The sequence below is a fragment of the Melanostigma gelatinosum genome (assembly GCF_949748355.1).
Source record: "Melanostigma gelatinosum genome assembly, chromosome: 8".
NCBI lineage: Eukaryota > Metazoa > Chordata > Actinopteri > Perciformes > Zoarcidae > Melanostigma > Melanostigma gelatinosum.
Window position 1 is genome coordinate 24,748,094 of NC_136641.1, and position 10,728 is coordinate 24,758,821.

At 42.3% G+C, this 10,728-nt stretch overlaps 1 protein-coding gene across 1 annotated transcript; it reads left to right on the top strand.

Moving 5' to 3' along the window:
• The first annotated feature begins 6,121 nt into the window (after nt 1-6,121).
• ren (renin) lies at nt 6,122-10,259 on the top strand. The gene is made up of 9 exons (XM_079273048.1): nt 6,122-6,231; nt 6,600-6,744; nt 7,152-7,275; nt 7,934-8,052; nt 8,176-8,372; nt 8,956-9,078; nt 9,168-9,309; nt 9,393-9,491; nt 9,864-10,259. The coding sequence occupies exons 1-9, from the start codon at nt 6,155-6,157 to the stop codon at nt 10,023-10,025; spliced, it is 1,188 nt and encodes a 395-aa protein (XP_079129174.1). The 5' UTR covers nt 6,122-6,154; the 3' UTR covers nt 10,026-10,259.
• Nucleotides 10,260-10,728: the final 469 nt, after the last annotated feature.

Here is a 10,728-nt window from a genome sequence, read left to right on the forward strand (position 1 = left end):
TAGATACAGGATTGGTGCATTCAATGAATTTATTTCAACAGGGGGACGGAGTGAACAAAGCAAAGAAACCTGCACGCTGTTGATCACATTTAATTAATGAGCTTTCATTCTGGTATTTTGGGAGTTTTGACTTTTAACCTCTTCACACCAATCAACCGATCAAGATGTTATGGCGTGCAAGACCTTTGTTGAAGTTTTGTACCAACAGTGGATAAGAACATGTTGCAAAGACGTGCTCACCTATAAGGTCATTATAACCACAAAGATGAATTTCTTATTGTTTTGGTTTTATTTACTCTTGAGAGGAGTATCCAGATTACAAGTATCCAGATTCTATATTTAAGGAAATACCACAGTGTAAAAATAATCCATTACAAGTAAAAGTCCTGTATTCAAACCTCTACTTAAGTTAAAATGCAATACTATTATGCATAAAATGTAGCAAGAGTAAAAAAAAACCGAGGGTTTCTCATTGTGCAGAATGGCCCCTGTCATGGTGTAGCTATAAGTTGGAGTTAATTATAACTTTATTATAACACTTTATAAACTGTTATACTGGTAAATCTGTAACATATTTTATCAAATGTTGATAGGTTTTCTCATGTAAAATGCTAATCTGCAAAATCTGTTTCATCTGTTAATGTAACAGATGAAATCTAAACGCAGATCAGGGAAACAAAGTAACTGCAATGTGATATCAGAACACAAGAGGCCACCTTTGGCCCACAGGCTCGGTAGGCCATAAGACCAGTTTATGCATTTATTAAAAAGCAGCACATTGCCCCACTTATTAAAAACACATATTTCACAGGATGATGTAATGTAAACAAAGCAACAAAGTTTTTAACTGCCGGATCTTTCTGTAAGCCCTGGAATGAGTGGCCTTGTTTGTGATATTAGCCAGGCTTTGATGCTGGCCACAGAGCAGTTGGCTTCACTTAGTACTGTGGCTTTGCTCGCTCCTTTATTGAATCATTTTGGCTCCACTGCTGGGTGTCTTTATCAGTCTTTATCAGCTGGCTAGAGTTTGTCCTTATCTTGTGATGCTGTGCCTCACTGCATTTCACTGCACATGCTGTTTTATTGCGTGTGTGATAGATACACCTTTAAATCCTGTTCGTTGATGCTGGCTAGCAAGTTTTATTGGGTTATTTTTTCATAAGGGCAAAAGTAAATTTGAGTTTCTCTCAATATATATCATTATCCGGGGTGTTTCTACAGAAAGTTAACATTAATCAACGGGACCATGTTAGCTGACCACTCCACTAATTGCAGATTACTTGCAGGCTAGTTAGCTAGCTAGTCTCTGCTGTTCCCGCCTGCTCTCGTCCAAGCAAAGTATAGGCTAATCTCCTAGTGTCAAAGAGTGAGACAGAGGGACATTTTCTGTGACCGGTGTAGCATTAAAGCATGGTGGAATTAGCAAGGGAGCTAGCTTACTAGCAAGCCACGAAATGAGTAAAATTCAACAACTTAATGCTTCATCCACACATTGCTATCGCCAGATAGGTGACAATTTAGTTCGGATCCATTTCTGTAATCAGTGTTGATTGAAAGCACCACGTAATTAGCAAGCTAGCTAAGTAGCCGGCCGTCCGCTAGTTAGCTTGCTAACCCCACCGTGCTTTCATGCTACAGTCATGACAGAAAATTAGCCAAACAGTGGGCCATCTCTTCATGTCTCTAGTAGTTTGACCTATGAGCAACATTTTCTCTCCATCTCAGAAACACTTCATCGACAATATAGCTCACTAGAGCCTCGAATCACAGTTTATAATCTCAAATGTATGATACATCGATTCTGTCAGCCAACACAGCAAGACGACATTTTCAATGTGTGACTTTCGCCCGCTGCTCTTTGTTTTGCCTCCAGCTAACGCCTCGACGTCATCATGACATCATCATGACATCATCATGACGTCATCATGACGTTGGCTGTAAAAGGGTCTATTTGTAGAGCGAGAGAACCATATAGCCAGACGTGTAGTCACAGAAGAAGCCTTAGAAAACTGTATTCATGAACAGGAAACGACGCAGCTCGTCAACAAGAGATGTTGGAGGCAAACAATCAGAGCTACAGTAATAAGGGCATCCACATGTACACCGTGTGACTGCGGGCCTGCTGTTATTAAATATTCATGGGTCCATGTGATGGACTGGCACACTTTGTTGCATCTCAAACACTGAGCGGCAAAACAACTGCGGTTGCCATGGTTTATCGTGTGTTCACCAGATGTTTTCTTGTCTTTTGTGGCGCACCTGTTTCCTAATGGAGCTCCCTGGGAATCGGAGTGCATCTTCACAGGACACAAACCAGATCTTTTCACATGTTATCTCTCTCCTAGATAAGCCACAGATTACACGCATGCACCCACCAGGTTTTGTAATGTAACGCGATAGGCAAATACAGATCTGGGTAACCTTATTTAACTGTACATAATCTTTAATCATTGCCTTTTTAATGCATTGTATTTACTTATTCTGGATGTACAGAATCATTTAGTTAGATGGTGAATGTGGTAGCTTTTATTTCAGTGCATAAAATAATCACTTCATTTAATTTTTTTTCCTCATTGTTACATTTTTCTTCATTATTATTAATATTATAGTAATTATATGGGATATTATGTTTTTCCTTTTCTCAGAGTTTGTACCTCCACACCTCTTTCTTGATTAGTTCAAATGATGTGCAGCTGACACCACTGATTACCTGTTTGAAGAGAGGTTGGATAGTAACGATGGGCCTTTTTCACAGAGGACATTTCGACATGTCAGAGGAGGACAAACACGTGTAAATAATAAAATGAATGATTGCCGTTGCAGTCTCAGAGTCCTGGTGTTGTGCATGCTGGCTCACTGTCATGCCTCGTTGGTGTTATTAGCAACACCTGTGCTTTTTACTACTATCACATGCTGTGGAAAAGGCTTATTTATTAAAAGATTTTTGTTTCATTTAAATGTTAACATGTTATTCTAATAAATAACTAAATATGTCAAATAAATAATTAAATATAGATGGTGTTTATTTGTTCATTATATATATATGTATTTATTTATTATGATTTCTGTTATATGCAAACCAGTTTACAACAAAATATTTTAAATGTACTGCAACTTTTTGCAACAAAAAACGAAACAAATTCAAGTAATTCATATTAATAGGAATTAATATGATAGAATGCATGATTTTATGCTGTAATGGTTCACTTTTAACACACCCAAGTCGTTGAGCGAATGAAAAAAAGCAAACATGCCACGAGAACCCACTTGCTCTCGACTCATACGGTCATGCAATCACATACGCTTGCATGTCGGCACACAAGTACGCCTCTACAAAGGTGTGCACACGCCCGAACAGTTGCATGAGATCTGGTACAGACTGACTCAGGTGAACTCTGGTTTGCTCTCAGCTCTGCTCTGATGTGTTTTAAGGCCAATGCTTCTCTCTGCTGGTCAGGAGCGATACAGCATGTTTATTCCACAAAAAACAGAATACAAAAAAAAGCCAAAGAGGGAATCAAACAACCATTTGAAAAATGAAAACAATGATTTATTCTGACAAATAGCCCTATTACGCACATTCCTCTCGGAGACGGATAGCATGTGTTCGCACATGCTATGTGTTTTTACGCCATCCTTTGGTCTCAATTTCTACATATTTCACCATGTTGGGAAGACTGTCCCACATATTGTCTCCAGATGGAATCACATTCTTATCTCAAATCTGGAGTTTGTTGGCTTCCTTTTCAAAAACAAATTATTGGGTTTTGTCCCCGTAATTATATAAATCAGCAGCAGTGTTTAATATTTTGTGGCTCACACCGGCTGGTTGGGATTTAAAGTTGTGTGAGTTTTGAGTTTTGAGGTTGAGTGATGCCTTCCCTTCAGTCTCATTTCCTGCAAACAAGCACTGCTCTGCTTTATATCGTTCTTATCAGATAGACCGCTCACAACCAACAATATCCTCTGCCTCTGATGTTTGTCTGTCAGCAGAGACCCCTTTAAGGTTTGGTCTGTTGCACCTTCATCAACAGCTTACTTTTTTAAAATCACAATTTACTTTAGTTTGTTTCAATGACCACAAATGCATCACTTCTGAAGATTTACGGACAGCTGAGCAGCGTTTTGATTTGAAGTGTGAAATCTGAGGAAATCTGAACGACACTAAAAATCACATGACGCTGAAATAAATCATTTTTTAGGATTTCTACATTTCCCATGCACACCCGTGGAGTGGACTCACTGGAAAGGTGGAAGGCCAGGCCGGAGTGACGCATGGCTCCGTAAAGGCAGTGTGGGAAAGAGACTTTAACCTAGCAGGTCAAGAGTCAGATGTCTGTGAGATTGTCCCTAAAATGTACTGTCAAAACCAGCCTGAGTTATAGATGTGGTTATAATTTATATGTGGTCTCAAAGCTGCATCAAACAATATTTTTCATTTTATCAAATGACCAAAAGACAAAAAAAATGCACAGCGACTTTATAAGGGGGTAGAAATATTGCTTTTACAGCTCTTTCCACTAACCCCCAACAGGCCACAAAATCAGCTAGAAGGTGCAGTAATTAGAGTGCAGATCTCCGCCAGGTGTGTCTGCAACAAACACTGCTGTATATGCTGTTGTGTGATTGAATGACTACAACCATCTGGACACCAATGGGCTGCAAGGCGTTGTGAAACACACTTCATTCAAACTCAAAAACAAGCAGCGATGTATGCAAGCTCGTATTCGTTGTACAAGACATTTCAAAATGAAACCCACCAAGCCTGTGAGCGCCTGTGAGCCTGTGAGCGACCCTTTTCAAATTCTAATTTTCATTTATAAATTGATTGTTAAAGAAATGTGATTTTTCTAAAAAAGAGGTCAGAATAGAGCCCATTTTATTGTTTTTACTTCCACAACTTCCTCATAAGTTAACATGAGCCACTACTCGTAAATTCGAACAAGCTGAAATTATGAGTAAATATTGCTGTTGCTGTTGTTGTAAGTCATCGCTGCCTCAGTAAACTGTGCGAAACTGCCCTATCATTTTCTGGAAGCTCTGCCCACAGGGAGTATGGCCGACCTCTGACCTCTGCTATTGCTGTCTGCGCTTGTGCATGACGTGGACGCCCACGTATCTCCTGGCTCGACCGGGTGGTCGGTACAGTACCAAAACACGGCCCCAACCTGACAGGTCAGATACTGTTGGAATCCTCCCAGACAGTGTTAAACCCGGTGAGAAGCAACGCGGTATGATTAAGTATCAAGAAGAACGGTGCGACACACAGCGGGCTCAGCAGGGGCCCCGTCTCCTGCGAGGATACCTTCCCTGGACCCGTCCTTGAACTGAACTGACAGATGTGTCCTGTCCTTTCCCCCTCAGCCTGTTGATGTGAGAATCAATACTGAAGTGGTGCACAGGCTGCAGTTGACTTTGCATGATGAAAGAAGTCTAGCAGGGTCCACAGAGAGGTGTAAAACTCTATCTGCTTCACAGATAAGGCATTGACGGCTGTGGGAAAATGAGACAAGACGAGATAACTGTTATCAACTGCAGCACAAAACTGCAATCCACATTTTAACTCAAACATTCTCACGAAATTGTCCGTTTCACCGTTAGAGGAAGCATCATGACGTTTCAAAGTGACTTTTAGGCAAGCGACATCCAACTAATCTTCCCCGGCAGCTCAGAACATGTTTCAATCCCTCTAAAAGCTTCTCACAGCCCGGCAGACAAGGCGTCCATCCCACCGACGTCAGCAATCTCAGGAGCTCCGCACCCCTGCTTTCTGTCTTCGGCGTTTTTTTTCGGCGTTTTTTTTACAAAAGGTCAAAGCTCAGACCTGTCACTGGGACCTGTTTATCACAGCAGGGGTTGTGTGACCGAGTCAAAAGGGTGGAGGGGGGGTTGGGAGGAGGGAAGCGGAGCTTTTTTTTCTCAAGTGGTATACCTCCAGCAGAGCTCCCAGCCAGAGCTAGTGGGCCACGGGTGGGAGGACAGAGAAGAGCATATGGTATAAAGAGAGTCGAGGGTCCGTCAGAAAGAGAGACAGGCAGGTTTCAAAAACTGCGATTTCAATAAACGTGGAATATTCGCATAACCGGGAAAGTCACCTTTGCATACAGACTTCATCGCTGGCTTGTGTTTTCCGCCAATCATCGGTGAATTCAACATGGCACAACTGATGAATTACTGGATGTGTTTGGTTGCTGTGACATCCACCGTGGCCTCCAGCCGTGCATTGAGAAGGTGAGAACTTTATTCCTTCGTACAGTACTGCGGCGAGGTTTGACTATACGGGAAAAAGATATGACGGCAACCAGCAAAGACAACAAAGACATGAAAACAAATGACTTTCATTTTCTCATTATTAAAGCTGATGTTTTCAGTATTGGCTTAACATCTGCCTTTGTTCATTTTTCTGGCTATGCACTTGAGAGCAAAGCAGTCTGTGCTTTATTAAAGGTTCATTGTCATATTGGGATGACGACCAGGCGTATGAAGGCTGACGTACAGCCTGATAAATAAAGTGCTATGGAATTTCTACAGACAAACGCAGGTCCTGTAGTTTGTGTCACCTGGAGTTCAATTATCTTGTTTGTCTGTATTGTTTCCAGAATCTCCCTGAAGAAGATGCCCTCCATCAGAGAGACACTGAGTCAGATGGGAGTTTCTGCAGAGCAGGTCTTGACTGAGTTGGCCCAGAAGAGCACAGGCGACAACAACGGGACTGTTCCCACTCCTCTAACCAACTACTTGGACGTGAGACAATTTTGCAAATTATATTTTTAAAGGAAGTTGATGTGTGTTGATGAAGGTCATGCATTTGGGAGCAAATCCAAATCTACGGAGACAAAGGTAACTGAATTTGCTGTTTTAGCGTTTTAGTGTCTTGAAGGCCAAAGCAGCCGTCCATCAAAGAGGCTTCAGCACATCTCCGAGAGTGAAACTGCAGGTCCAAATGACTTTGGATTGGAACATTCTCTTGATAGGAGTCATACTTATTCTCGTACTTCGTGACTTCGAATTAAATTTGTATCTAAAAGCACAAGGAAAAGAAAGTTTTCAAAGAGATACATTATATCCCCATCATAACAGCATAAGGCGGTTTAGGAAAGTCAGAAATTGCTTCATTAGAAATGTATGTTTTTACTGTTTATCCCTCACAGACTCAGTACTTTGGGGAAATCAGTATCGGCTCTCCGGCCCAGATGTTCAACGTGGTGTTTGATACCGGCTCATCAAACCTGTGGGTGCCTTCGCAAAGCTGCTCACCTTTCTCCACTGCCTGTTGTAAGTGTCCACACACACAAACCAGAAAACAACATTTACTTAAAGGTGCTAAATTCGATATTCAGAGCATCAAAATAGCAGCAAGCAACTAACGTTACTGTCTATGTAAAGATATAGTGGAATAACGTCTGTCAGCCCTTTTGCCGTAGTTTGCGCAGTTAGCACCGTGAGCAGTTAGCACCGCGAGCTGTTAGCACCGCGAGCTGTTAGCACCGCGAGCTGTTAGCACCGTGAGCTGTCTAACTTTACTGTCTTGGTTCACTCTCACCGCTCTCAGAGTAAATGTTTTGTTGTAGCCGGCAGCTGTTTCCAACAAAAAAAACGACTGTATACTCAGCACCAAATACACAGACACAGTTTGCGACTAAGCGGTGAAAAAAGTGGAACAGCTAACAGATAAAGAGTCAGATATTTCCCTCAGGAGTTGGTGGAGACCAAAAAGGAGGATAAAAATTGGGCTCACATTTGGCATGTGAACCACGACTCCACATAAATGATAACGTTGCCTCAAACGTTTGCCATATTAACTTGTTTACGCTGCCCTCAAGTGGGCAAAAAACAAAACTCTGCTGTTGCGGGATTAAACAAATTAAATACAGAAAATGTTGTTCCCAGATACATGTTTGTTTCACGACTCAAATGCATTTTGAACTTTTAGTTACTCACAACAGGTACGATGCCTCCAAGTCTCGGACTTACATTGAGAACGGAACTGGGTTTTCCATCCAGTATGCCTCTGGAAATGTCAGGGGATTTCTGAGCGAGGATGTGGTCGTGGTGAGTTCATAAATAATCTCCGGTTAAAAAGATGAAAGGGCTCTCTTCTCTACATAAATTGTTGCTTTCATGTCCTCTCACGGGCTACACTTCCGACCTCTGATCCTCAGCTTGTTTATGCAGGTTGGTGGCATCCCGGTGGTGCAGGTGTTTGCTGAAGCGGCCTCTCTGTCGGCCATGCCTTTCATCTTCGCCAAATTCGACGGAGTCCTGGGGATGGGTTACCCCAACGTGGCCATCGATGGCATCACTCCCGTGTTTGACCGCATCATGTCTCAGCATGTCCTCAAGGAAGAGGTGTTCTCCATCTACTACAGCAGGTGGGTCCACCTGCTATGTCGTTTGGTCCGGAGTCAGCTCTGCAGAGGAGAAAATGATTCAATTAAATTAAATTCAATTTATTTTTGCATAGCCCAAAATCACAAATTACAAATTTGCCTCAGAGGGCTTTACAATATGTACACATTTGACATCCTCTTGTCCCGGAACCCTCACATCAGAACAGGGAAAACAGGTTTAGATTATGTTTAGATTCAGAAGACTATTGGAACCTCATGGCAGAAAAAAATGATTGCTTTTTCCTACTTGCAGAAGTAATCATCATTCGTATACTCTTACTATATTCTGTTATTATAAACGCCAATGAGCTTTTTTGTTCAACATGAGTGAGACAAGAGGGTCTTTTGAGAAAGTACTGCTTCATTTATTATGGTGAGATATGGGAAAAGGAAACAAGTTGGAGAAGAATGATGTTGATAATGGGTTCCCTGGGAGTTTCTGGAGAACATTCACAAGAACGAGAGGTCATAGAACTAAACTATGGGAGAGCGCAACCATAGATGGAAAACACTAACAATCAGGGAAGACAAATGGGGTTAAAGGTGATTTATTGATGGTTTGCAGGGACCCAAAACACTCCCCAGGTGGAGAGCTGGTCCTCGGTGGCACCGACCCGAACTACTACACTGGGAACTTTAATTATATGGACACCAGAGAGACAGGCAAATGGGAAGTTACCATGAAAGGGTAAGACATTTGCTTCACACATTATACAGCGTGTGTGTGTGTTCAGAAACAACATGTCTTATGTTCTACCTCCTCCTTCACCCTTTCAGAGTTTCTGTGGGGATGGAGATGCATTTGTGCGCGGAGGGCTGCACAGCTGTGATCGACACCGGCTCCTCCTACATCACAGGCCCGGCCTCCTCGGTGTCGGCGCTGATGAAAACCATCGGAGCACAGCTGGATGAAAGCGGAGTAATTCCTCACACACGCAACATTGTTTCCCGCAAAAACATTTGTCTGTCAAAAGAAATGTTTTGATCCGTTTTCTTCCTCAGTACAAAGTCAACTGTGACTCTGTCAAGGCGTTGCCCAGCGTCACTTTCCACCTGGGTGGCCAGGAATACTCCCTCACTCATGAGGATTACATCTTATGGGTAAGCAGGCGGATGAATACTGAATCATTTCTATAAAAGGCAAGGCAGGGCAAGGGCAAGGGCAAGGGCAAGGGCAAGGCAAGGGCAAGTTTATTTGTATAGCACATTTCAACAACAAGGTAATTCACATAAAACCATTAAACACGCAGATAAAAACACAATTACTCAAGAGCTGTATGCACAATTCGATGAACTCATTAATGTTGCTTTATCTATCTACTCCACTTTGTTTCAGGTGGGAATATACTGGAGCAATATATACATTTATCTCTCAGCTGCAGATACTTTGTTGTTAAAGTTGAAAAAAACTTGTAAAATATGTTTCCGTGGCTCATGCTGAAAGTGTCTTTATTTTTTTCTTTGCGGCTCCAGCAATCCCAGATCGAAGGGGACGTCTGCATCGTCACCTTCAGGGGCTTGGATGTGCCGCCCCCTACAGGTCCCATCTGGATTCTGGGAGCCAACTTCATTGCCCGCTACTACACAGAGTTCGACCGCCGCAATAATCGGATAGGGTTTGCCACAGCAGTCTGACGGGAAGTCACAGCCGCCATGTTTTCTGTTTCTCCATCCGTGCTGCCACCTCCTCTCTCCCCGTGTCCTCCTCTCCATGGTAACCCGTGACCGGACCACATCTGTTTTGTTAAAATGTTCAAGAAGAGTGCACATTAAAGATCATCATCCTCCCATTTCTTGCAAATCCTGCTTTCTAAAATGTTGTACCAGTGAACGAACACCTTTTTACCTTTTTTTGTTTATTATTATTATTTATAAGCATTTTCCAGCAAATGTCTGTTTGTGACCGCTGATAATTATCTACAGCAACAGTGGAAATCCAAATCGTTGTGCTGGCGTAACAAGAATAAACTTGTTTACTGGGGTTTAGATTTGACTCGAGCCGGACTTCATTTGATGACTGCATTGTTTCTTCCTGAATGCCTTTTGCGAGCCATGTGAAAGTCAAGTCGAAGACAGATTTTCTGACGCAGATTAAATCAGCCACGCCGGAGCCGGCGCGTCATTCTTTGTGTCAGTCGTGCGTGCAGCACAGTGTGATGTGGAACCTCTATGGGTTAGGGTTAGGGTTAGGGTGGGACTATCTTCAGTAACAAACGGTTACAGTAGCAGTGAGTGCCAGATATATATCGTCACAGTTCAACAAAATCATCCCTCTTAGTTTGTGCAGCTTGTGTTCCCTGACAATAAACTATTGTCTTCTTTTCATCTTTATCACAAT

Bases quoted from the DNA above. Each gene is read 5' to 3' on its own strand.
- ren (XM_079273048.1), top strand. From the start codon at position 6,155: ATGGCACAACTGATGAATTACTGGATGTGTTTGGTTGCTGTGACATCC. The intron at 8,373-8,955 runs GTGGGTCCACCT...GATGGTTTGCAG, and splicing joins TTCTCCATCTACTACAGCAG to GGACCCAAAACACTCCCCAG. The intron at 9,492-9,863 runs GTAAGCAGGCGG...TTGCGGCTCCAG, and splicing joins ATGAGGATTACATCTTATGG to CAATCCCAGATCGAAGGGGA.